The sequence below is a fragment of the Balaenoptera physalus genome (assembly GCF_965194825.1).
Source record: "Balaenoptera physalus genome assembly, chromosome: 16".
Classification (NCBI taxonomy): Eukaryota; Metazoa; Chordata; class Mammalia; order Artiodactyla; family Balaenopteridae; genus Balaenoptera; species Balaenoptera physalus.
The window spans coordinates 21,586,535-21,614,161 of NC_138898.1; the positions used below are offsets into that span (position 1 = coordinate 21,586,535).

The following is a 27,627-nucleotide window of genomic DNA, read 5'->3' on the forward strand; positions in this document are numbered from 1 at the left end:
TTCTTAAAATACACATTCCAGGGTCCTACCGTAGCCCTACTGAGTCAGCCTCAGAGAGCTGGGGTTGGGGGAGAGAATCTGCATCCTTGATGTGCTGGGCCCTAGGGCACAGGGTGATTCAGCCTCTGTTTCAGCCCTCGGGGAACTTCCAGGCCAGTGGAGGGCGGAGACAAGATGGGGGGCTGGGGGCAACAGGGAAATAGCCAGAAAGGGAGAACTGTGGGGACACAGATGAGGAGCCTGTAACCCAGACTCTGGGGTTGGAGAATTTTGCCGGAAGAGGGTGACGCTAAGCAGAATCCCAGCAGGCAAAGTAAACCCTGGGTTCCCATTTTATAGATGAGGAAACTGAGGCTCAGGAAGTCTCATAACCCGGTAGTAAGGCTGGAGCTGAGTAGACACCCCTCCCCTCCCTGCTCAGGCCCAGTACCGCCGTGGCCTGGAGCTGTGCAAGCAGGCGGCCCAGCTGGGAGCTGCAGCCAGGGCCAGGGAGGCGGGAGGAACAGAGCTCCCGGAGCTGGCAGGCTTCACCTTCACCCAGCGGGCCTTCCAGGCTAAGCTGACCCACTTCTACATGGCAGCCGAGCGGCAACGCACAGACCTGGAGACGCTGCTCCACCTCCACCACTTCTGCAAGAAGGTGAGCCTGGCGGCCCACCTGCATAGACTGCCCCCCCGCCAACACCTAGGACGTAGGGTGGGGGCAAGGAGCAGCCTAGACACAGCACTAGGCTGTTTTCATTCCATAGTCCCGTGAGGGGGAAAACGCATTACCTGCATTTTCCAGAAGGGAAACAAGGTTTGCAAGGTTAAGTTACCCTCCTTAAACCAGGTCCGGCTAATCCCTGACCCCAGCTTGTCCCACTACACAGGCAGTCTCCCAGTGACCCGGATATCATCTCTCAAAGGAAATCACCTGCTTCTTAAACGTTGGGATTAGGGGAAGGATCCTGGGGATTTCTGAGAATCTGATCAAAGCCATAGACTTTCCCTCCACACATAGACCTCTGCAGGCAACTTCACAGGGTCAAGACCAGGCTCAGAACCTTGATCTCGTCCCACCCCTCTATTGCAGTGTTAGGGAAACAGGATCAGAGAAGTGCCATCACTTAGCCAAGGTCACACAGCAAGCCATGGCACCATTCTTGTGCTCTTTCCCATGCCCCACCTTGCCCTGCACAGATGGGTTGGAGGGGGACACTGGGGAAGGAAGGAGGGGACAGTTGGCTGAGGGTGGGCCCAGAGGCTGCTCTGAGCATCCTCGGAACAGAGGCCTCAGTCCTCACCAGGAACCCAGCGTTTGGCCAGGAGGGAGGAGGAGGGGGTAGGGCTACTGGGGCAAGGGTCGGGGGCATGGGCAGAGGTGAGTTAGGAAGCAAGAATAACTCCATAACTTTGCATCTGTCATCTCTTGGAACCCAATGTGGCAAGGTTGACCAACTCCATTGTACAGATGAGGAAACTGAGGGCCCAGAGAGGGGCAGTACCTTGCCCAAGGCCACACAGCTAGAGAAAAGAAGAGCTGGAATTTGAACCCAGATGTGTCCATGTGCTATGTTCTTCTCCAAAGGGGAGGGAAATAACAAGCAGTTCTTGTGTCCAAGCAGACCTGATGACGATGGTGATGAGGGTTAGATGACTATTATGGGGTAGCCCACATTATTGACTGTGTTCTCCCCGCCAGACCCTCCTAAAGCACTTTGCAAACCTTGCCCGATTTAATTCTCATCATATCTTTGTGAGGGAGGGGCACCAACATTGATTCCATTTTACAGATGAGGAAACTAAGGTCCAAAGAGGAAAGTGGCTTTCTCAACATCCCCTAGCCTGGTTGGTCAAGCAGGATTTGACTTCAGAGCCCCCGCCCCTCCTAAATCCATTTAGCCAAATCCTTCATTTTTCTGATGGGGAAACTGAGGCCTAGGGGGAGCAAGGGAGCAGCCTGAGAGAGCTGTAACCCAGATGAGACAAGAACCCACACCTCTGGCCTGGGCCCAGTGCCCTCAGCTGCCCCCGCACTGGCCACTGAGGATGGAGCATGGGAAGAGCCTGACCCCAGCCTCCCAGCTGTCAGGCCAGCCCAGCACACAGGGCACCAAGAACGCAGATGCTTCGGGGGCAGCGGGAGGGACTCGGTCAACTCACACCTGGGGCACTGGGAGGACAGGCCACTCTGTCTCCCTCAGGCAAGGGAGGTAGATGTGGGCAGAGGCAGCGAAGGGATCCCCCGCGCCCAGCTGTTCAGAAGTTAGAGAGCGAGACAGCAGCAGGATCTGAGACTTCGAGTCAGGGCTACACCTGCATGGGCTCTGTGATCTCAACAGTGGCCTTCACTGCTCTGGGCCTCAGCTCCTTGTCAAGAATAATGATGATAATAATAATAACCAATGCTTACGTACGGAGTTCTTATTGTCTGCAGGCCCTGTTCTAGTCATTTCACATATGGTTTTATTGTCACACCAACCCTGTGAGGCAGGAAACACAGAGAAATCAAGTCACTCACCCAGGGTCACACAGCTAGGAAGTGGCGTAGTTGAGATTCAAACCCAGGTCATCTGGCTCTAGTGCAGAGAAGTGAGAATTAAATTAAACGTAAGTAACCCCTCCCCCTGCCCCTAATAATTCCAGATTTGAGCCCCGACTTTGCTCAAATCTGGAATTATTATTTTTAACACGGATATTATTATTATCATTAGTAGTAGTGGTAGGAGTAATGCCTCATGGATTAAGGGGATCTGGAAGCTTCTCTCCCTTGTTTACTAATTTTAGCTGATTTTAGCCCCATCGGCCTTCCCTGGAGAAAGCAAACTGGCTCCAGCACTGAGGCCTTTGCACTGGCTGTTCCCTCAGCCTGGAAAGCTCTTCCCCTCGACAGCCCCTTCTCCTCTCTGGCCCTGAATTTTAATCTGCAAAACAAGGGGTGGGGCAAGATGATTTCCGAGGTGTTCTCCACCTCTGTCCAGCTTGGCCTGGAATATCTGGTCCCAGACAGACAGACGGACAGACAAGACGGCTCAGCGCTGGGCTCAGCCCCAGGTGGAGAGCAGGCATGCGGCAGCTTTGGCACTAAATAATAATAACACGATTGTGTCGCTAACGGAGATTTATGGAGCCCTTTCCCAGCCATGAGCTCAGTGTGCTTCTGCAAATATGAAGCCATTTATCTAAAGACAAGTTCCCTTAATCCGCAGAAAGATGGTTTCCTCGGAGAAAATGGTTCTCCAATCCCCACCGCCTAACAGCTTGCTGTTGGCTTCTAAATTAATGGAGAGAAAGATTATGTTTTTCACGAGCTGCTGGGAACATGTTGGCTCCTTTGCAGCCTGCAGACATTTTGTGGGTGAAGTGGGGACAGGCAGGATCCTAAAATGCGGCAGAGGCCCAGCCAGAGTGAGGGGGCCTCCAGGCCTGGGCTGGCTGACAGTCTCACTGTGTGACTGCAAGGGCAGGGCCCTGCCTGGGCCAGTTTCTCCTGTGCAAGGAGGTGCTTGGAAGATACCCTCTTGAGGGCTGGACAGAGCTGAGTTTGAATCCCAGCTCCTCCCTGACTTGCAGCGTGACCTGGGACAAGTGATTTCACGTGTGTGAGCCTCAGTTTCCTCCTCTGTAAAATGGGCTGCTGGTTCAGTGTGATCCTACATGAGATGCACAGAGCCTGGCAAATAGTCAGTGTTCAATAAATATTAGCCAGACTCCTCCCTCAGCACCACTTATGAGGGGTTCATACAATCTGAGAATCCAAACTTTCAGCACTCAAATTTTCATGATTATGTATCACAACCTCTACTTTACTGAGGGGGAAACTGAGCCCCAGAGAGGGGTGAGTCCTTGCTGGCCCCTAGGTCTGTAAGACTGTGCCTGAAGATCCCAAGGGTGCTGGGGACTGTTTCCCGGTGGGTAACGGAGGGTGGTGTTCCCTGGGGAAGAAAGGGAAATATTGTCGTCATCAGCAGTGGAGAAAATCACAGCTGTGCTAAGAGAGGCCCTAACACTGATTGGACATTTTTGTATTAATTCAGTCTAGCTATATTTATTCTTTAAGCCTCCTCTTGGCTCAGAGAGGCATATCCCTGCCCTCATGGAACCCCCATCTCCCTCTCTTCTTGTCTCCCAGATGACCTGGTTCCACATGGACTGCCAGGACCTGATGACCCAGCTCAGGCTGGGCAAGGCCCAAAGGGCCAGTCCTGGGGACCAGCGCCGCCTCCACCGCTACCTGCAGCGCCTGGCTTCGGAGTTCCCTGCTGAGAAGCTCACGGCCATGCGGCTGCAGGTGGCCTCTTTGAGCTGGGAGGCCCTGGGCCAGGACCTGTGGGAGGAGGCCCGGGAGAGGCACGAGGAGATCCAGACCCTCCTGAAGAAGGCACTGGCCCACTGTCCATGCCCGGCAGGTCCCCCTTCCCACCCGGCGGGCCGGGAACTCAGAGGGGCGGCCGCCAAGGGCCAGGGCCTGAATGGAGAAGTCACTTACAAGGGAAGACGGGACCTGCCCCTCCAGGACTCACTGGGTCTGGATCATTCGCCAAAATCCTGTTGGCCTCCTTGGGCCCCCAGACGCGTACAGAACAGAAATTTCCAAGCAGCCCGTCCACCCCAGGAAGCTGGCCAGGCTTTTGAGGCTGATGAAGGCAGAAGCCCGCATGGGCCCCTGGATCCTGCCCCTGAGCGTTTTCTCACCACCCTCTTCTCCTGGCAGCGGCTCCCCAGGCAGAGTCAGATCCCCCGGCCCACTGGGGGCAGCTTCTCCTCAGAGGGGACAGACTCACAGACGTCTCTGGAGGACTCACCCCACACAAGTCCCCCTGCATCCCTCTAGCTGGGAGTTCCCGTCCATCACACCAGGCTCCGGCAGGGATGGGTATGGCTCGGGTGGGGCCCAGCTAAAGACAGAGCTGGGGAGCCCTGGACCATCCGTCAGGACGTGGCTACTGAGTTTGGCCCGTGCTCGGTGGACAAGAACGCACGCCTGCTCCCGGCCCCAGGAAGCTCTGGGAAGACGCGACTCACACATCCAGAATAGTGAGAGTGGAGGGCAGGGCACGACGCGGAAGAGCGTGAGATTGGCTCCAAAACCCTGCAGTCTCATCGTGGAAAGAGCTGTTGGTACCGATCCTTCCAGAGATCTCCGACTTAGGCAGGCCAGATGCCCACCTGGGGTTCAGGGGTATGTAAGCTTCCCCTTGGAGCACAAGGGGCAAAGTTGCCCTCATAATAGAACCCAGGGTGGGGAGATTGGGGGAGTGGCTTCTTGTCTTAGGGTCCTACGAAACAGATCCCACAAGGATTCGAGTGCGCATTTATTTGGCAGTGATCCCAGGAAACACTGGCGGAGGAGCAGGGGAGCGAGTCTGGGAAGGGAATAAACGGGGTGCTGTCAAGTGAATTACCACATGTAATTTATCCACTGACGCCACTGGCCTCGGGCAAAGAGAATCACCTGCTGGAGGCCAGTTAGTGCACAAGGAAGGGGTAAGGGAGGGGGACTGTCTGCTGCACCTCTACTCTGTCACTTGGCTCCTCCAACAGACATGAGCATCAGTCTCAAGTTCAAGGAACCCCAGAGAGGACCACCTTCCTCTCCCATGATCTCTGCCTTCTTCCCCTCCCCCCCACAGCTCCTCAGACCCACCCCCAAGCCCAGCCTCTCTTTGGGCACAGCCTCTGGGGCCTGGCGTCATCGGGTTCTGCTATGGTTGGGGCTGGAGGGTAGGGAGCCTTGTCCCCATCCAGCAGGTGGTGCGGGAGGACAGTGGGAAGAGGCTTGAGATGCTCTGATTTCAGATAGAGCATCTAGAAGACAGCCCAGAGTGACCATGGCTAGCGCCTCCCCTGAATGTCATTATCCTGAGAAAGTGCGCCCGTCTCTGCCCTGAGATGCATCACCAAGATGGCCTCTGGTAGCCCAGCCCTGGAATTTTCCTGCCTCCAGGAAGAGGGTGGGGTGCACATCCTCTCACAAGATGAGGCTGTGGAAGGAGAGGGAGGCAGGACCGGAGCGGGCCTGGGAGGACAAACAGGGTTTCTCAAGAGTAACCTCGGGCTTCCCTGGTGGCTCAGTGGTTAAGCATCTGCCTGCCAATGCAGGGGACACGGGTTCGAGCCCTGGTCCGGGAAGACCCCACATGCCGCGGAGCAACTAAGCCCATGCGCCACAACTACTGAGCCTGCGCTCTAGAGCCTGTGAGCCACAACCACTGAGCCCACATGCCACAACTACTGAAGCCCGGGCGCCTAGAGCCCGTGCTCCGCCACAAGAGAGGCCACCGCAATGAGAAGCCCGCGCACTGCAACGAAGAGTAGCCCCCATTCGCCGCAACTAGAGAAAGCCCGCGCGCAGCAACGAAGACCCAACGCAGCCAAAAATAAATAAATAAAATAGTAAATTTTAAAAAAATTATTAAAAAAAAAAGGAGTAATCTCAGCAGAGAGAGCCACACAAACCTCAATGCCCAAAATGTCTTCAGGAATCTTCCAGGACTTAAGATTTCGTCAAGAGTGGTCTGGGGCCTGTCTGCCTCAGCACCACGAGCAGAGCTGATCAAAGGCAACGTCTTAGGGGATCCCACCCCAGATAGTTAAAACCAGACCCTTGGGGCAGGGGTGGCTGGAGTCTGCACGTGTTACCAAGTGTTCATGCAACACAGTGAGGTGGGGTGCTGTTGGGAAACCCTTGTGGCTGAGAACTGAGCCGCCCCCAACCCCCACCTCAAGCCAGCTCTGATTCTTGCATTCCAGTCTCCTGCCTTCTGTCCAGACAGGCCTGAGGATGCAGGAGGCATTTGATCAGTCCATCTCCATCCAGGCCTGTTGACTCAGAGGGGGGCCGAAGGCTCTTAAAATGCTGTTGCCATAGCAACAGCATCTAGCCAGTAGGGACCACAGGCAGGGAGCCAGGGTACCCGGGGTGCAAGGATGAAAACTGACTTCTGAGAGACTACAGCTACTGCTAGTGCTCAGGGGGGCTGAGGAGGGGTATGGATAATCCAAGAATCCTTGGGAGGGAGGGGCCCCCAAAGCCATCTTGTACATCCCTCTGTCTCCAGAAAGAGCCGAACGCCCACAACTTGTCTACTCACAGCAGCCCAAAGGGGAGAAGGGGATGCAGAAATGAAATATAATAATGAATAATAATATTACTAGCCAACATTTATTCTGCATTTTCTTTGTGTCTGACTTGGTGCTAAGCCCTTTAAAAGCTTTGCGGGGCTTGTTGAAATGTTCACAACAATCCAATGAAGCCAATACTAGTTTCACCCCATTTTACTGAGGAGGAAACTGCTTTTCAAGCTCCAGGGGTTGGTGGGCAAGAGGTGATAGGAGGAGCATGGCCTGGGAGTCAGGGACCTCACGTGACACTTCCGCCCTGCTGCCAGCTGCCTGTGTGACCCTGGGCAGGTTGCTTCCCCTTTCTGGCCCTTGGTTTACCCTATCTGTACAATCAGGTCATTGAATGGATAAGGATCTTTCTTGTCTTTGGAATCAGAGAGCCCAGCCTTTGAATCCAGGCTTAATAACCTGGTGACTCTGAGCAGACGGCCGCCTCTCAGTTTTCCCATCTGTCCAATGGGTTTGTCAAGCCTGCTGGGCCAGGATAATAAGATCCTGGGATCCCTGAGTTCCACACCAGGCCTCTTCCTCTCCAGAGGGGTGGCCATCTTGTAAAGTCTGAGAAACCCACTGGGGCAGTTGTAGGACTGAACCCAAATTGTAGTCTAGGCACTTTACAGACTACGGTGTATTTTTTGTCCATCCATTTCTTCATCCAATATTCCCTACAACCCTGAGGGCACAAAAGTCACACTATAGGATGTCTCCATTTTACAGATGAGAAGACTGAGGACTGGAGAGGGGAGGTGACTGGCCCAAGGTCACACAGCAAGGAAAGGAAGGACTAGAGAAGGGGAAACCTCAGAATCTGGACCTAGTTCTTGTCCATGCCTAATCCAGGAGAGCAGATGTCAGCCACTCTGAGGTGGGGACCCCACACCCTCATGCCTTCAAGTTACCCACATCAGACCCTGACAGGACAGCAGGCAACACAGGCTGCCCTCCTGAAACAGAGATGTTCTGTTCTCTGCGAGCTGTGAACTGGCTTCCAGCCCAGGACAAACCCATCAGGCCCGAAACCTCCCAGCTGCAAAATAGCTCTCTGAGGCCAGAGCCAGTGGGCCTCCTGGAGAATAAACAAGCCCTCTGGCTGGGTGGCAGGATCCTTGGATCCCACCCACTTCAGTCTGGGGCATGACGGGGACCTGGGTGAACCACCGCACTTCCTCAGGCCTCATTTTCTCCATCTGTGAAGTGGGGGGATTGGGCAAGACCAGGGATGGCAAACGGGTGTCGTCTGGCCTGTGGAACTCCTGATCTGCCCTCCCAATCCTGCCTCCCTCTCTGTGTATTGACCATGCATCCAGGCACCCAGGCTGAAAACCTACAAGTTGTCCTTGAACTTCCCCAGAGCTCCCAGATCCACCCCCCTCATCTCTCTCTAATCTTCTTCTTCTTTCTCCCTCCACCTTCCCATCCTCATCCCAGTCTCCATCCTCTCTCCCCCTGGACAGTTGTAACAGTATCCTCAGTGGTCCTCTTGCAGCCACTTGGGCCCTTTTATCCATCCTCCACAGAGAGGTTAGAGGGACCTTTGCAAAATGTAAAATAATGCCACTCCCTGCTTAACAGAGCCCAGTGGCATCCCATGGCTCTCCAGATAACCCCCATCCTGCCCATCGCTGTAATCTACAAAGCTCTGTGGGGTCAGGCCTCTGCCCACCACTCTAGCCTCACCTTACTCCCCAGTCTCCATGTTCTCTGAGTTCCAACAACACTGACTTCCTTTTAGTTCCTCAGCCATTCCAAGCTCTTTCAAGTTCCCCTAGAAGCACACCTGGCAACAAGGATTCAGGTACAGGTGATTTGCTGAAGAGGAGATCATGAGAGAAACCACAGGAAGGGGAAACAGGACAGAGAAGGGAAGGAAACCAATGTACAATTTCAGATCAAGGCTCAGCTTCTGCCTGATCACATGGGGAATGCTGGAGGGTATTTTTACACCTCCCGAGGCACTGCAGGCCTCTGCAAAAGCCTGCCACACAAAGCAGGGTCCAGGAACCCTAGGGCAGTGCTTGCTTGGAGGAGGGTTGCTGGTGTGGGCCCATAGAAGATAATATTCTGTATTACAAATATATAGAATGCTCTCACGACTAAATTATAAATTTTTAAAACTCCAACTTAAAAATAGGTAAAGGATCTGAATGAGCATTTCTCCAAATAAGACGCACAAAATTCTAATAAGGACATGAAAAAGTGCTCAACCTCATTAGCCATCAAGGAAATGCAACTCAAAACCACAATGAGATATCACTACACATTTACTAGGATGGCTAAAATTTAAAAGTCCAATAATAAACGTTGGAAGGATGTGGAGAAATTGGAACCCTCATACATTGCTGGGGGAATGTAAAATAACGCAGCTGCTTTGGGAAACAGTTGGGCAGACTTTCAAATGGTTAAACATCCAGTTACAATATGACCCAGCAATTCCACTCCTAGGTATACACCCAAAAGAAACAAAACCATATGTCCACACAAGAATTTCTACATAAAGGTTTATAGCAGAATTTTCATCATAGTTGAAAGGAAGAAGCAACCCAAATATTGGTCAACCAATGAATGAATAAATGAAATGTAGCATATCCATACAATAGGATGTTATTCAGCCATTAAAAGGAATGAAGTCACTTCCTAACTTATTCTGTGAAGCAAGCATTATCTTGATACCAAAGCCAGATAAATATATCACAAGAAAAGAAAATTACAGGTCAATATACCTTGTGAGTATAGATGTAAAAATCCTCAACAAGATACTAGCAAACCAAAGACAATAGCACATTAAAAGAATTATACAGTGTGACCAAGTGGGATTTATCCCAGGTATGCAAGGGTAATTAAAGATAAGAAAATCAATCAATGTAATGTACCACATTAATAGCATGAAGGGAGAAAAACGCGATCATCTCTGTTGTCTCAGAAAAGACATTTGATAAAATCCAACAGCTTTCATGATTAAAAACAAAACAAACAAAACAAAACAAAAAAAACAAGAACAACAGGAAAAAGTACTACTCTGAAAACAAGGAATAAAAGGGAGCTTATTCAATGTGATAAATGGCATTCATGAAAAACCCACAACTAAGATCAAACTCAATGGTGAAAGGCTGAAAGCTTTCTCCCTAAGGTCAGGAGCAAAACAGGATGCCTATTTTCACCACTGCTATTCAACATTGTACTGGAAGTTCTAGACAAGAAAATTAGATAAGAAAAACAAATAAAAGGAATCCGATTAGACAAGAAAAAGAGCAGTTACCCTGCAAAAGAAAGAAAAGGCATCCAAACTGGAAAGGAAGGAATAAAGTTGTTTCTATTCACAGATGGCACGATTCTGTGTATAGAAAATACGAAATAATCCACAAGAAAGATACTAGAGCTAATAAACAAATTCAGCAAAGTTGTGGGTTACAAGATCAACACACAGAAATCTGTGTTTTTACACACCAGCAATGAACAATCTGAAAAGGAAATTAAGAAAGCAATTTCATTTCCAAAAGCATCTGAAAGAATAAAATACTTAGTAATAAATTTAACCAAGGAGGTGAAAGACATTGTATTCATAGGTAGGAAGACTTAACATTGTTAAAATGTCAATACTATCCAAAGGGATCCTCAGATTCAACATAATCCCTATCAAAATTCCAGCAGCCTTTTTTGGGGCAGAAATAGAAAAGCTGATCCTCAAATTCTTATAGAATTTCAAGGGGCCCCCCAAGTAGCCAAAACAACTTGAAAAAGAAGAACAAACTTGGAGGACTCTCAGTTTCCAATTTCAAAACTTACTACAAACCTACAGTAATCAAAAGAGTGTGGTACTGCCATGAGAATGGACATCTAGACACATGGAATCAAAATAAACCCATAGGTCTACAGTCAATTGATTTTCAACAAGGCTGCCAAGTCCATTCAATGGGGAAAGAGTAAGTTCTTAAACAAATGGTGCTGGAACAACTGGATTTCTTCATGTAAAAGAATGAAGTTGGACCTCTGCTTCACGCCATATACAAAAATTAACTCAAAACAGATCAACAACCTAGATTTAAGAGATAAAACTATAAAACTCTTAGAAGAAAACATAAGGGTAGATCTTCATGAGCTTAGATTTGGCAGTGAGTTCTTAGATATGATACCAAAAGCATGAGCAACAAAAGTAAAAGTTGATAAACAGGACTTCATCAAAATTAAAAACTGTACATCAAAGGACATTATCAAGAAAATGAAAAGGCAACCTACAGAATGGGAGAAAATATTTACATATCTTATATTTGATGAGGGCTTAATATCCAGAATATATAAAGCACTGCTACAACTCAGCAAAAAAAGACAAGCAAACCAATTTTAAAATGGGTAAAGAAATTGAATAGACATTGCCCCAAAGAAGATATACAAATGGCTAACAAGCACATAAAAAGATGCTCAACATAATTAGTCATTAGGGAAATGCAAGTCAAAACCACAATGAGACACCACCTCACACCTACTAGGATGGGTATAATCAAAAAAGCAGAAAATAACAAATATTGGTGAGGATGCAGAGATTTGGAACCCTTGTACATTGCTGGTGGGAATGTAAAATGGTGCAGCCCCTGTGGAAAACATTTTGGTGGTTCCTCAAAAAGGTAAACATAGAATGACCCAGCAATTCCACTCCTAGGTATATACCCAAAAGAATTGAAAACAGAGACTCAAACATATACTTGTACACCAATGTTCACAGCAGCATTATTCATAATAGCCAAAAGGTGGAAATAATCCAAATGCATATCAAAATGTGGTATATACATACAATGGAATATTATCCAGCTATAAAAAGAATGATGTTCTGGTACGTGCTACAGTATGGATGATCCTTGAAAACATTCTGCTAAATGAAATAAATCAGACAAAAAGACCAATATTGTATGATTCCATGAAATATCTAGAATAGGCAAATTCATAGAGACATAAGTAGGTTAGAGTATATCAGGGGCTGGGAGGAGGGAGGAATAAAGAATTAGTATTTAATGGGTCCAGAACAGGCAAATCTATAGAAACAGAAATTAGATTAGTGGTTGCTTAGGGCTGGGAGTGTGGCGTGGGAGATGAATCCCTAAAGAGCAAAGGGTTTCTTTTTGAGGTCATGAAAATGTTCCGAAATTGACTATGGTAAAGGTTGCACGTATCTGAGAATATAGTAAAAGCTATTGATTTGTATACTTTATTTTTTATTTTTTTTTAATTTATATATTTTATTTCGGCTGCATTGGGTCTTCGTTGCTGCACACGGGCTTTCTCTAGTTGTGGTGAGTGGGGGGCTACTCTTCGTTGCGGTGTGAGCGCTTCTCATTGTGGTGGCTTCTCTTGTTGCGGAGCACGGCCTCTAGGAGAGCAGGCTTCAGTAGTTGTGGTGCACGGGCTTAGTTGCTCCACGGCATGTGGGATCTTCCTGGACCGGGGCCCGAACCCGTGTCCCCTGCATTGGCAGGCAGATTCTCAACCACTGCGCCACCAGGGCAGCCCTGATTTATATACTTTAAATGGGTGAATTGTATGGTATGTGAACTATATCTCAATAAAGCTTTTTCTTTTCTTTAAACAAACAAACAAACAAAAACAGATAGAAGCCAGAGGAGGGATGCACAGAAACAAAAAATCGTCATAGGGAATCTAGCGTAGCGCTGACAATTTCTGCTTACAAGCTCTTTCTTGTCTCAATACCTGGAATGTCCTTCCCCTATCTTTTCAATTAGTTAAGCCCTCTTTATCCTTCAGATATCATCAACAGGGTCAGGCTTTCCTGGTTACTCTGAAGGAGTCAAAATCCCCCTTTATAAAGACCATGTAGTTCTTTCATAGCACTTATCTCAATTGCCATTTTGCAATATTTTATTAATGCTCATATCCCCCACTAAACTGTGAGTTTCACAAGAGCAGGAACTGAACCTGCCTGTTCAATGTATCCTTGGCACAGGGAAGAAAATCGACAAAATTTGTTAGACGAATTGATGAATGAATAAATACCAACTTTGATTGATTAGTAGGGACTGCCTAGAGCACCTGGCTGGCTCAGTAAGAAGGAATTCTATGACTGATTAATGATCTCTGCCATGGAGGAGGGCCGCTATAGAGATACTAGCCTTGTCCCAAATTTGCCATCCCTGAATTACAGAGGGCCATCCCTCAGGGTCCGCCATCAGAGGGCGCTCTACAAACAGTCTCATCTCTGCCAGCTCCCAGGAAGAGAGTGCAGTTGTCATCCCAGCTGGCCTTGATAATCAATCACACAGCCATGCGGCGCCATTAGGATTTGTCACTGAGCAACATCCAGGTGCACCAGGCAGGAGCAAGCAAGCTCATTTGCATTTCATCTGCATGGAAATTTGCATACGCCTCCACAGCTCTGTCTCCTTGCAATTTTCAAGTTAAAATGTCATTATCACTCCTGTGAAGCCTCTTATTTCTTGATTTCATTCTCCCTGCTCCTCTAACCTGACTCCCTCCTAAGCCTCAGACACTCAAGCTTGGGCTGGGAGAAGGAAATGGTTTGAGCTTTGGTTCTGCTGCTGATTCACTTGTGATTTCCCTCTCTGGGCCATGTCTGTGCCACTAGGCACAGAGACAGGGATGGTCCTATGAGAGCTGCCCTTTAAGCAGTCACAGGAGGGCTGCCACAAACTTAGCCACTCAGGACTGTCCCCATGAAGCCTCCAATTCCCCATCTCTAAGACTTTGACCTTGCTGTGCCCTCCTCCTGGAAAAGCCTTCTCCCTTTCCTACAGGGTGAATGTCCAACATCCGCCCCTTTCGTTCTCTGCTTATACCGTGCCACAGCCCCTCAGTCATAAACCGGTTGGATGAAAAGATAGACCTGTGACCCAAGCTCACCAATAAGATTCCTTTTCCAGGATTTGGATTTGGGAATCAGAGATGCTAGGCAGTTTCTGAACTGAGCATGTGTAAACTTGAGTTCAGAGGGCCACTGTGTCCAGCTGTGTACATAGAAAGCAGAAAAGTAGTCCTGGGGGTGGACCAAAACTGATGCACCCAGAGCCAGCCTCAAGAGACCGAGAGGTAGCAAAGGCCCTGGCTCCCGGTCTAGCCCCCATCCCCAAGCCCCAACCCTGAGGCCTGGCTGCCCTGCTCAGTACTGCTTCCAGCACTCACCACCTCTGCTCCCTGTCTCTTTTCATGCTTCAGCAAGCCCTAGGGCCTTGTGTTCCTTGCAACTGGGATGAAACAATAGAAGATGAAATGTGAGCTCAAGGATCCCAAAAGGAAGTTTTTTAAAAAATATTTATTTATTTATTAATTTGGCCTGCGCCAGGTCTTAGTTGCGGCATGCGGACTCTTAGTTGCCACGTGCAGGATCTAGTTTCCTGACCGGAGATCGAACCTGGACCCCCTGCATTGACAGCGCAGAGTCTTACCCACTGGACCACCAGGGAAGTCCCCCAAAAGGAAAAGGGAAAAGAATTTGATACTTGACGTCTCAAAAAGAGCATGGAAGTTGTTGTGAAGCTAGAAAGCAGAACTTAAATGAACTTTCTTTTTTGGTGTTTATACCGAGAAAAGGGGGCATCATTAAGTTCTTTAGAAACAGGAGCTATGACTTTTTCTTTCTTTTTTAAAATTTTTTATTGAGGTATCATTGATTTACAATATTATATGTTTCAGGTGTATAACATAGCTGTCCACAATTTTTAAAGATTATACTGCATTTATAGTTATAAAATATTGGCTATATACCCTGTGCTGTACAATATATCCTTGTAGCTTATTTATTTTATACATAGTAGTTTGTACCTCTTAATCCTCTATGCCTATCTTGCCCCTCACCCTTTCCCTCTTCCCACTGGTAACTGCTTGTTCTCTATATCTGTTAGCCTGTTTCTTTTTTGTTATATCACTAGTTCATTACATCTTTTAGATTCCACTTAAGTAATATCATACAGTATTTGTCCTCTGTCTGACATATTTCACTTGCATAATACCCTCCAAGTCCATCCATGTTGTTGCAAATGGCAAAATTTCATTTTATTTATGGCTGAGTAGTATTCCAGAGATGCATGTAACGCTCAGCATTGGAGCGCTATAAATGGGAGGTGGCATCATTATTGATGACCCATTTGCAAGGGACTCTGAACCCTAAGAGACCTCTGCTGGACCACCTCAGTGGAAGGAGATGGGGCCCCAGGTTCAAGTCCCAGCTTGGCCACTGGTTTACCGTGAGACCCCAGGCAAGTCCCTCCCCTTCTCTAGGCCCCAGATTCTCCTCTGGTTACTGGGGAGAGTATCAGATGGTGGAGGAGGTGGAAGTCTGGAATCATCTGGATCAGGGAGCTGTTGTTAATCTACCTGGGGGCTGGCCTGGTTCTCACACCTTGCCCCTGAATCTCAGCAACCCTGATCTCAGTGATTCTTTCTCTGAAATCTGTTCATGACCATGTAACCCAGGGGTGCCCTTGGCCTCTTAAAGGGGCCCTATTTCTACCATCTGCTCTTCAAGGGTCTCTGCTCTGTGGGTCCAGGCCAGGATCCCAGCTCCATCCTCCAGCCCTCAACACATAACCACGTCCTGTGGCTCAAGGAAGCATTTCCCAGCTGGTTTTGTCTCAGCATTTCCCTACCTGCTTGGCCGACCATCCTGCAAAGCTGGGGTCACCAGGGCTGTTGTGTGCGTGGAGGTGGCTGCTCTTGTTTCCTTCGTTGTTTGTAAGAAAAAGGCTTAGCAGCTCTGGCTGTTAATATGTTCCCGCTGAGGAAGAGACCCAGGATTAGCTCTGGAAGAAGATATAAGACTGAGCATGAGCTGGGTTTGACCAGAAAAGGCATGATGTGGTCTGAGGGAGGGGTCTGAGCCATACGGGCTCCCAGTGACGGCGCCGATGCTGCCTTGAACCAGGAGATCTTGGGCCCAGACCCCACTCGGGGGCCCTCACACCACGTGTATGGGGTGGGATGCATTTCCCAGAGGCGGCCGCGAGAGCCCCTACCATCTCATATGCTTTTCTTTTCTTTTTTTTTTTTTAGATATGGAAATTTTTTTTTTTTTATAGATTTATTTATTTTTGGCTGTGTTGGGTCTTCGTTGCTGCGCGCGGGCTTTCTCTAGTTGCGGCGAGCGGGGGCTACTCTTCGTTGTGGTGCATGGGCTTCTCATTGCGGTGGCTTCTCTTGTTGTGGAGCATGGGCTCTAGGCGGGCAGGCTTCAGTAGTTGTGGCTCGTGGGCTCTAGAGCACAGGTTCAGTAGTTGTGGCTCGTGGGCTTAGTTGTTCCACGGCATGTGGGATCTTCCCGGACCAGGGCTCAAACCCGTGTCCCCTGCATTGGCAGGCGGATTCTTAACCATTGCACCACCAGTGATGCAAAGTTTACTCTAGGTTGACAAAATCCAGGCATTTAGTTGAGTGAAATCACGAGGGTCAGCAAAGGTCAGTATCTTCATTCCTTAGGCTCCAGTTAGTCTGGTGGTTGAGTGCTCAAGGGAGGTTGGATCCTGCAAAACAACTCAAAAATGTGCTTCAAGCTGATCTCTACCTTTGAAACAAAACTGGGAGTCTTCACGATTGACTTATTACCTTTGCTATAGTTACTTCTCTTGCCTGATCACTGTCGTTTGTTCCTGCATTATTTGTTCTTTTTAAAATCATTAATTACTGAGACCTATTTTTGTTTCCACGTGAAGACCTATAGGAGGCTATAGTTCACCTTTCTCCCAATCATCAGTAAAGAGAACACAGAGAGGTTCTGAAATTCACACTCTGGTTCTTAATTTAAGCTTGTCCAGCGCATGTTACACTTTCTCTTATTGCCTTGTATTCTACTTCCGCAAAATGCAATGTAGTCTGGTTTAACCCCATCCTTTCCTTATAACTGTCTTGCTAACATCTTGGAACTCAGCCACCAGACTGTAATGCAGTCCAAAATTGTCCACATAGAAGGGACCACCAGGAGGGGCCTTTTGTAGGTGTTTTGGCAATAGCCCCGCTGAGCCCCTAGCTGACAGCCTGCATCAATCTCCAGACGTGCAAGTGAGGATGCTTCCGTGTGATTCCAGCATCCAGCCACTGAATCACCCTTTGAGTGTTCCCAGCTGATAACATGGATCAGGGAAAACTGTCCCTAATTGTGCCATATCCAAATTCCTGGCCACAGAACCAGGGAGCATCATAAAATGCTTGTCTTGGGCTTCCCTGGTGGCGCAGTGTTTGAGAGTCTGCCTGCCAATGCAGGGGACACGGGTTCAAGCCCTGGTCTGGGAGGATCCCACATGCGGTGGAGCAACTGAACCCATGAGCCACAACTGCTGAGCCTGCACATCTGGAGCCTGTGCTCCGCAACGGGAGAGGCCGCGACAGAGACAGGCCCGCGCACCACGATGAAGAGTGGCCCCCGCTCGCCGCAACTGGAGAAAGCCCTCACACAGAAACGAAGACCCAACACAGCCAAAAATAAATATTAATTAATTAATTAATTAAAGAAACGTTTAAAAAAAAAAAATCAACATTCATTAAAAAAAATAATAATAAAATAAAATGCTTGTCTTAGACCATGAAGTTTTGGGTGGTTTGTAATGCTGAGAGTGTACGAGAGCAGTGGCCTTGCTAGAGGGTGCCCACCCAAAGTCCTGAGCCCCCCCCCACCGTGTGGGTCTCATCTCCCTCTCCTTACTGAACCTCACCCAGAACATCCCCTCTTATTCAGGTGAAGAAACAGGTTCAGGAGGACCAGGGACTTGCCTAGGGTACCACAGACTTCAGTGGCTAGCTGCCCTGCTGCAGGGAAGCTCTGATTAAACAAGATCTCTTAGAGCAATTGCAAATGACAGCCATGGGGTTGGCCCACTGCCTGTTTTTATAAATAAAGTTTTATTGTAACACAGCCATGTCCATTTATTTACATATCTCCTGTGGCTGCTTTAACACTACAAGGGCACAATCAAGTATGGGCCACAAAACATGAAATATTGACTGAGCTCTGCCCACCAAAGCAACAGCCAGCTGAACCCACCACCAGTCCCTCCCATCAGGAAACTTGCACAAGCCACATAGATAGCCTCACCCACCAGAGGGCAGACAGCAGAAGCAAGAAGAACTACCATCCTGCAGCCTGTGGAACTAAAACCACATTCACAGAAAGATGGGCAAGATGAAAAGGCAGAGGGCTATGTACCAGATGAAGGAACAAGATAAAACCCCAGAAAAACAACTAAATGAAGTGGAGATAGGCAACCTTCCAGAAAAAGAATTCAGGATAATGATAGTGAAGATGATCCAGAACGTCAGAATAAGAATGGAGGCAAAGATTGAGAAGATGCAAGAAATGATTAACAAAGATCTAGAAGAATTAAAGAACAAACAAACAGAGATGAACAACAAAATAACTGAAATGAAAAATACACTAGAAGGAATCAATAGCAGAATAACTGAGGCATAAGAACGGATAAGTGACCTAGACGACAGAATGGTGGAATTCACTGCTGCAGAACAGAATAAAGAAAAAAGAATGAAAAAAAATGAAGACAACCTAAGAGACCTCAGGGACAACATTAAACGCAAAAACATTTGCATTATAGTGGTCCCAGAAGGAGAAGAGGGAGAGAAAGGACCCGAGAAAATATTTGAAGAGATTATAGTCGATAAACTTCCCTAACATGGGAAAGGAAATAGCTACCCAAGTCCAGAAAGCGCAGAGAGTCCCAGGCAGGATAAACCCAAAGAGAAACACGCCGAGACACATAGTAATCAAATTGGCAAAAATTAAAGACAAAGAAAAATTATTGAAAGCAACAAGGGAAAATCAACAAATAACATACAAGGGAACTCCCATAAGGTTAACAGCTGATTTCTCAGCAGAAACTCTACAAGCCAGAAGGGAGTGGCATGATATACTTAAAGTGATGAAAGGGAAGAACCTACAACCAAGAGTACTCTACCCGGCAAGGATCTCATTCAGATTCGATGGAGAAATCAAAAGCTTTACAGACAAGCAAAAGCTAAGAGAATTCAGCACCACCAAACCAGCTCTACAACAAATGCTAAAGGAACTTCTCTAAGTGGGAAACACAAGAGAAGAAAAGGACCTACAAAAACAAACCCCAAACAATTAAGAAAATGGTAATAGGAACATACATATCAATAATTACCTTAAACGTGAATGGATTAAATGCTCCAACCAAAAGACACAGGCTTGCTGGATGGATACAAAAACAAGACCCATATATATGCTGGCTACAAGAGACCCACTTCAGACCTAGGGACACATTCAGATTGGAAATAAAGGGATGGAAAAAGATATTCCATAAAATGGAAATCAAAAGAAAGCTGGAGTAGCAATAAAATACTCTCAGATAAAATAGACTTTAAAATAAAGAACATTACAAGAGACAAGGAAGGACACTACATAATGATCAAGGGATCAATCCAAGAAGAAGATATAACAATTATAAATATATATGCACCCAACATAGGAGCACCTCAATACATAAGGCAACTACTAACAGCTATAAAAGAGGAAATCGACAGTAACACAATAATAGTGGGGGACTTTAACACCTCACTTACACCAATGGACAGATCATCCAAACAGAAAAGTAATAAGTAACACAAGCTTTAAATGACACAATAGGCCAGATAGATTTAATTGATATTTATAGGACATTCCATCCAAAAAACAGCAGATTACACTTTCTTCTCAAGTGCACACGGAACATTCTCCAGAACAGATCACATCTTGGGTCACAAATCAAGCCTCAGTAAATTTAAGAAAATTGAAATCATATCAAGCATCTTTTCTGACCACAACGCTATGAGATTTTTTTTCCCTGTAATTGATTTCTAAATCAATTACAGGGGAAAAAAATGTAAAAAACACAAACACATGGAGGCTAAACAATTCATTACTAAATAACCAAGAGATCACTGAAGAAATCAAAGAGGAAATCAAAAAATACCTAGAGATAAATTACAACGAAAACATGACGATCCAAAACTTATGGGATGCAGCAAAAGCAGTTCTAAGAGGGAAGTTTATAGCTATACAAGCCTACCTAAAGAAACAAGAAAAATCTCAAATAAACAATCTAACCTTACACCTAAAGGAACTAGAGAAAGAAGAACAAACAAAACCCAAAGTTAGCAGAAGGAAAAAAATCATAAAGATCAGAGCAGAAATAAATGAAATAGAAACAAAGAAAACAATAGCAAAGATCAATAAAACTAAAAGGTGGTTCTTTGAGAAAATAAACAAAATTGATAAACCATTAGCCAAACTCATTAAGAAAAAGAGGGAGAGGACTCAAATCAATAAAATTAGAAATGAAAAAGGAGAAGTCACAACAGACACCGCAGAGATACAAAGTATCCTAAGAGACTACTACAAGCAACTCTATGCCAATAAAATGGACAACCTGGAAGAAATGGACACATTCTTAGAAAGGTATAACCTTCCAAGACTGAACCAGGAAGAAATAGAAAATATGAACAGACCAATCACAAGTAATGAAATTGAAACTGTGATTAAAAATCTTCCAACAAACAAAAGTCCAGGACCAGATGGCTTCACAGGTGAATTCTATCAAACATTTAGAGAAGAGCTAACACCCATCCTTCTCAAACTCTTCCAAAAAACTGCAGAGGAAGGAACACACCCAAACTCATTCTATGAGGCCACCATCACCCTGATAAGAAAACCAGACAAAGACACTACAAAAAAACAAAATTACAGACCAACATCACTGATGAATAGAGATGCAAAAATCCTCAACAAAATACTAACAAACAGAATCCAACAACACATTAAAAGGATCATACACCATGATCAAGTGGGATTTATCCCAGGGATGCAAGCATTCTTCAATATACACAAATCAATCAATGTGATACACCATATTAACAAATTGAAGAAGAAAAACCATATGATCATCTCAATAGATGCAGAAAAAGCTTTTGACAAAATTCAACACCAATTTCTGATAAAAACTCTCCAGAAAGTGGGCATAGAGGGAACCTACCTCAACATAATAAAGGTCATATATGACAAACCCACAGCAAACATCATTCTCAATGGTGAAAAATGGAAAGCATTTCCTCTAAGATCAGGAACAAGACAAGGATGTCCACTCTCGCCACTCTTACTCAACATAGTTTTGGAAGTCCTAGCCACAGCAATCAGAGAAGAAAAAGAAATAAAAAGAATACAAATTGGAAAAGAAGAAGTAAAACGGTCACTGTTTGCAGATGACATGATACTATACATAGAGGATCCTAAAGATGCCACCAGAAAACGACTAGAGCTAATCAATGAATTTGGTAACGTTGCAGGATACAAAATTAATGCACAGAAATCTCTTGCGTTCCTATACACTAACGATGAAAAATCTGAAAGAGGAATTAAGGAAACACTCCCATTTACCATTACAATGAAAAGAATAAAATACCTAGGAATAAACCTACCTAGGGAGACAAAAGGCCTGTATGCAGAAAACTATAAGACACTGATGAAAGAAATTAAAGATGATACCAACAGATGGAGAGATATACCATGTTCTTGGATTGGAAGAATCAAAATTGTGAAAATGACTATACTACCCAAAGCAATGTACAGATTCAATGCAATCCCTATCAAATTACCAGTGGCATTTTTTACAGAACTAGAACAAAAAATCTTAAAATTTGTATGGAGACACAAAAGACCCCGAATAGCCAAAGCAGTCTTGAGGGAAAAAACAGAGCTGGAGGAATCAGATTCCCTGACTTCAGACTCTACTACAAAGCTACAGTAATCAAGACAGTATGGTACTGGCACAAAAACAGAAATAGAGATCAACGGAACAGGATAGAAAGCCCAGAGATAAACTCACGCACCTATGGTCAACTAATCTATGACAAAGGAGGCAAGGATATACAATGGAGAAAAGACAGTCTCTTCAATAAGTGGTGCTGGGGAAACTGGACAGCTACATGTAAAAGAATGAAATTAGAGCACTCCCTAACACCATACACAAAAATAAACTCAAAATGGATTAGAGACCTAAATGTAAGACCAGAACTATAAAACTCTTAGAGGAAAACACTGGAAGAACACTCTTTGACATAAATCACAGCAAGATCTTTTTTGATCCACCTCCTAGAGTAATGGAAATAAAAACAAAAATAAACAAATGGGACCTAATGAAACTTAAAACCTTTTGCAAAGCAAAGGTAACTACAAACAAGATGAAAAGAGAACCCTCAGAATGGGAAAAAATATTTGCAAATGAATCAACGGACAAAGGATTAATCTCCAAAATATATAAACAGCTCATGCAGCTCAATATTAAAAAAAACAAACAACCCAATCCAAAAATGGGCAGAAGACCTAAATAGACATTTCTCCAAAGAGGACATACATATGGCCAAGAAACACATAAAAAGCTGCTCAACATCACTAATTATTAGAGAAATGCAAATCAGAACTACAATGAGGTATCACCTCACACCAGTTAGAATGGCCATCATCAGAAAATCTACAAACAGCAAATGCTGGAGAGGGTATGGAGAAAAGGGAACCCTCTTGCACTGTTGGTGGGAATGTAAATTGATACAGCCACTATGGAGAACAGTATGGAGGTTCCTTAAAAAACTAAAAATAGAATTACCATATGACCCAGCAATCCCACTACTGGGCATATACCCAGAGAAAACCATAATTCAAAAAGACACATGCACCCCAATGTTCATTGCAACACTATTTACAATAACCAGGTCATGGAAGCAACCTAAATGCCCATCGACAGGTGAATGGATAAAGAAGATGTGGTACATATATTACAATGGAATATTACTCAGCCATAAAAAAGAACGAAATTGGGTCATTTGTAGAGACATGGATGAATCTAGAGACTGTCATACAGAGTGAAGTAAGTCAGAAAGTGAAAAACAAATATCGCATATTAACACATATATGTGGAACCTAGAAAAATGGTACAGATGAACTGGTCTGCAGGGCAGAAATTGAGACACAGATGTAGAGAACAAACCTATGGTCACCAAGGGGGGAAAGCGGCGGGGGGTGGGGGGGGTGGTGTGATGAATTGGGAGATTGGGATTGACATGTATACACTGATGTGTATAAAATGGATGACAAATAAGAACCTGCTGTATAAAAAAATAAATAAAATAAGATTCAAAAATTCAAAAAAACCCCCAAAAAACCTGAAATATTTACTAACTGGTCCTTTACCGAATGTTTGCCTTCCTTAAAGGCCTGAGGAAACTGCAGCCCCTCCCAGAAGCTCAAACCTCCCCAAGGGATGAAACGGAAAATTTTCAGCAAAAAGCTCTAAGTTTAACCCCAGGAGACCTGGGTTCTAATCTCCTCCTTCTCTGCAGACCTCACTTTTTTCTTTTACAACATAGAGCAATAACTGTTCCTGCTCCTGACAGGTGCAGGGAGGATGGAGGAAAAGGGAGGGTAAAGACCCTTTGCCTACAAGCCCAGCACACGGCGCTCGGCAGGCCCTCAGTCCTGTGAGCGGCTGCCCATCCTCTTCCCTTCCACCCTGAGAAGTTTCTGGCTTGCAGGGAGGGGCAAGAATGGAGTTGGAGCTCCCAGAGAAATTAGTTCCTTGGCCCCCGTGGCTTCACCTCATTTGTGATGTTAATCGCATAGATTTGCATAATGTGCTCACTGAGGTGTTATTTTACTTGCACATTTAAATCATTTAATCATCTGTCTTTTCCCCCCTCTTAATCTTGAGATGCTAAGACGAGGAGGGGGAGGTGAAAGAAAGACAGGAGACTGTGAGTCTCTAGGTTTCTCTTTCTCTGACTGCATCTCTGTCTCTGTCTCTGTCTCTCTCTCTCTCTCTCACACACACACACACACAGACAGACAAAGTGAACTCCCAGATGCAACCCTGATGTTTAACACTCTTTATCTCCATCACTGGACTCCAGCCACACTGGCTCTTGCCCTTCCTCATACACTAAGTACATTCCAGCCTCAGGACCTTTGCACTTGCCTTCTCCTCTGCTTGGAGGAGATATCCTTTCTCCAGATATCCACACAGTTCCCTCTCTCACTTTATTCACATCTTGCCACTTCAGGTAATACTTCCTTGACCTCCTTGTCTTATTTAGTAGCTTCTATCCTTTTTGCATTTTTCTGCAAAGCACTTGTTACCACTCAACATTGTGGTCCATTTTTTGTCAACTCCTTTAACAGAATGTGAGCTTCACAAGGGCAAGGGTTTTATTTGTTTGTTTGTTTTGGCCCTGCAGCGAGGTATGTGGGATCCTAGTTCCCTGACCAGAGATTGAACCCATGCCCCCTGCAGTGGAAGCATGGAATCTTAACCACTGGACTGCCAGGGAAGTCCCAGGGCAAGCGTTTTGTTTTTGTTTTTCTGCTTGGTTTTTGTTTACTGCTGTCTCTCCAAGTGCCTAGAACAGTGCCTGGCACATAGTAGGTACGCAGTAAATATTTGTCAAATTAAGAAACTTACACTGAAGGTTTAAAAGCCCTAAAAGGATAAGATGTGATGACTGTATAGTCACAGGTTTCCAGGCCGTTGTCGGCTCTGAGTCCAGGACCCAGGTTTGCTAGCACTGAGCCCAGGCTTTCTCCAGAAATGGAGCTGTTTCTGGAAGGTCCCTTAAAGCAATGACCCCAGGTCAGCCTCCCCTGGGGGCTGACATTTCCTGGGCAGTAAGAACAGCTGTCTGGGGTCTGGGCAGAGTGAATCTGAACTGGCAGCCTTCCAGAGAACTGGGCAGTTGTTTCACAACTCCAGGCGTCATATGTGGCGGAACTCAGCGGTCAGACTGATAAGTCCAGAGGTCACGGTCTAACCATAGAGGGCACAGGGAGGAAGGAAAGAGGTCACTGAGAGTCCTGAGAAGGCTGCTATTCCCACTTCCCAGTGGATGTTTTGAGCCAAGGATCAGAGCTGGATATCCAAGCCTCCTCTGCACCATTGTACAGATGAGGAAACTGAGGCTCAGCCTAGGGAATTGGCTTGCCCAAGTGTCCTGAGCAGGGCCCATCTCCCACAGGAGCTCCTGGGTGGAAAGACCCTGGTCTGGGAAGTGCCAGGCACGGTTCCCACTGCCTGTATTGTGCCCCTTCCTCCTCCAGATCCTCCTCAGATGTCACTTCCTCCAGAAAGCCCTCACTGATACCCTCAGTTTAGGTCAAGTTCCTCTGTTCTCAGAGAGTCACACACTCTCCCTTCAGAGCCCACATCTATTTGCAGTCATGGTCTGGTGTCTGTGTCCCCAGCCAGTCTTTAACCTCCACCAGGCAGGGACCATGAGGTACTATTCCAGTCACCTCCGTTTTCAGAGCCTAGCACATGGCGGGTATGTTACAGGGACTCGATGCCCATTGGTTGACTGAACACACACAACACACTTAGACGCTTAGACAGTGCAGGAGCATATTATAGACGACAAGGCGGCCACAGGGGCTGGCCCAGGGACTGGGACCGTGGCTCTGCTCCCTCAGAAGCTCTCGGGCTGTGCTCTGCCCATATCCTTGGATCTCTTTCCTGTTTCCTTCACACCAGCTTCTGGTGCGCGCTCATTTCCGCAGCCTGAACCTGGGTCTCTGTCCTGGGCTGCCTTGGGCTGCCAGAAGCCCCATCTCCTATGCCGGGGGGGAGCTGGGAGTACCTGGGAACTGAGGCCCCCTGCCCACTCCTGGGGTGTGCCTCCTGCGTACAGGGTAATAAAGTCTCCAGCTCTCTGCCCCATCTGCCCGGCAGGGCACTTACCTGGTTGGTGCACCTTTGCTTGACCTCCTACCTTGCCCTGTCCCACTTCCCCACTCAGCCTCTGGTGTTTCCTGGAGACACTCCCTAATAAACCACCTGCACGCAATCCTGTCCCGGGCTCTGCTTCCTCTCACTCAGGACCCCGTTCACACCTGGCAGAAGCTCGAGTCAGACACTCCTGGGTCCAGCCCCGACTCTGCTTCTGACCAACTGTGCAACCCTGGGCACCTTCCTCCGCCTCCCCAGCCTCCTCTGTAATACGCAACAGCAAGAATTAGAAACGGTGTTTGTGGGGTGCCTGACCCAGGCCAAGTCCATGTTGGGTCTCAGTGACAGTAAGTGTCCATCTCTGTCACCAGCAAGTTCTAACTCTAAACATCCTGGATCCCACCACCTGTTGAAGCCTCAAATGGGATATACAAGTTCAGAAAAGCAGCCACCCTGGCCCTGAGCTGTGCATGTGTCAGGAGCTCAGGGGTCTGTTCTATAAATTTCCAAAGAAACTGCCTGGCCTGCAGCTTCCTGTCCCTGCTGAGTGTCGTTGGCCCAGTCTCCAGCACGCCCACAGCATCCTCCTGCCCCTTGTCTGGGTCAGAGCAGGTCTTGAAGTACTCAGAGACCTAAGCATCAGGGATCTGCATGGGTTCCCCAAGCCTCACTTCAGGATGCCTGGCCTCCTACCTGTTCTTTAAAAAGCTGCACTCTCCTGCTCCTCCAGGTCTTTGCACCTACTGTTATCATTTGCCTGTCCAGTGAACTCCTAAACATCCTTTAAAGCCCAGCTCCGATGCCACCTCCTGCTGGAAGCCTTCCCTGACCATGCTGTTCCCCAGGTGGGGTTTAACGCCTTCTCTGGGCACCCACATCTCCAGTTCCTTACCCAATACAGAGCTGGCCACATATGTGCCTTTTTATAATTGCCTCTTGACTTGTCTGCCTCCAGGAGAATTGGGACTGGTTTGCTCATTACTGAATCCCAAACGCCCAGCACAGGGCCTGGAATACAGTAGGAGGTCAAACAAATGTTTGGTGAATGAATGAATGAAGACATCAAGCCACCGCCAGATTTATCATCTAAGTTTGTAGCTCAGATGTCAGGGCTGGGGGTGGGTCTAACTGCTCATTGTGGGTTTGTCTGGTTTTGGATTTCATTTCATTTCACTTTTGGTTTTTCCTTTTCTAAGGAAACGGTTTCAGTCCCGAGGGGCCCTGTCTTAACTCTCTCGTTTCCAGGAAATCGTGGGCCCTGGCATCACGGGAGCATCTGGCAAGTCCAGGGGTAGCAACTGACGCCTTCCCCTTTGGGGGTTCCCACACACACTGTACCCGCCCAGCCTCTTCCCACCTCCTCTGGGAGGCCCTGCGGTGTGTGGAGAGCTGGACTGCAGAGTCAGACAGACAGATGTCTGGCTCCTTTGCTAGCTAACTGACCTTGGGGAAGTCACTTCCACACTCACTGCCTCAATCTCCCCAGTTGTAGAAGTCCTAGTGGGAGTTCTGGGGCTCCTCTCCCTGTCTCTTGGCCCTGGGGAAAATGAAGGGCCAAAACATGTGCTCAGGGAGGGAACAGGAGTCTGTTTTCAGAAGAGGAAGCCAGAGCTCAGGGCAGGGCTGGGAGCCTCAAACTCTTGGGGCTGAAAGTCCCACCAAGCACAGCCTCAGCCCAGGCGAGGGCAGCTTTGCCACCAGGCCCCCAGCAGGGCTGGGAAGGCTGAGCTGGCAGAGGGAGGAGGCTTGTTTTTCAGGGCCTGGCCTTCCCTGGGGGTGGCCTGTCCTTAGCCTCAGG

The 27,627-nt window shown here is 47.0% G+C and overlaps 1 protein-coding gene and 1 long non-coding RNA gene across 2 annotated transcripts in view; both read left to right on the forward strand.

The window, feature by feature from the left end:
* KIAA1755 overlaps positions 1-8,260 on the forward strand; it is a gene marked incomplete at its 5' end in the record, with an annotated part of 45,976 nt that extends 37,716 nt beyond the window's left edge. Inside the window, 2 exons of the mRNA XM_082432066.1 lie at positions 422-640; positions 4,115-8,260. Coding sequence (XP_082288192.1) covers positions 422-640; positions 4,115-4,816 — 921 coding nt within the window. The 3' untranslated portion in view covers positions 4,817-8,260. The remainder of the gene's footprint in view (positions 1-421; positions 641-4,114) is intronic.
* The window catches only part of LOC309645412, a 280,748-nt gene extending 259,628 nt beyond the window's left edge, over positions 1-21,120 (forward strand). The window contains exon 2 of the long non-coding RNA XR_014254880.1: positions 18,351-21,120. This is a non-coding gene — a long non-coding RNA (uncharacterized lncRNA). The remainder of the gene's footprint in view (positions 1-18,350) is intronic.
* Positions 21,121-27,627: the final 6,507 nt, after the last annotated feature.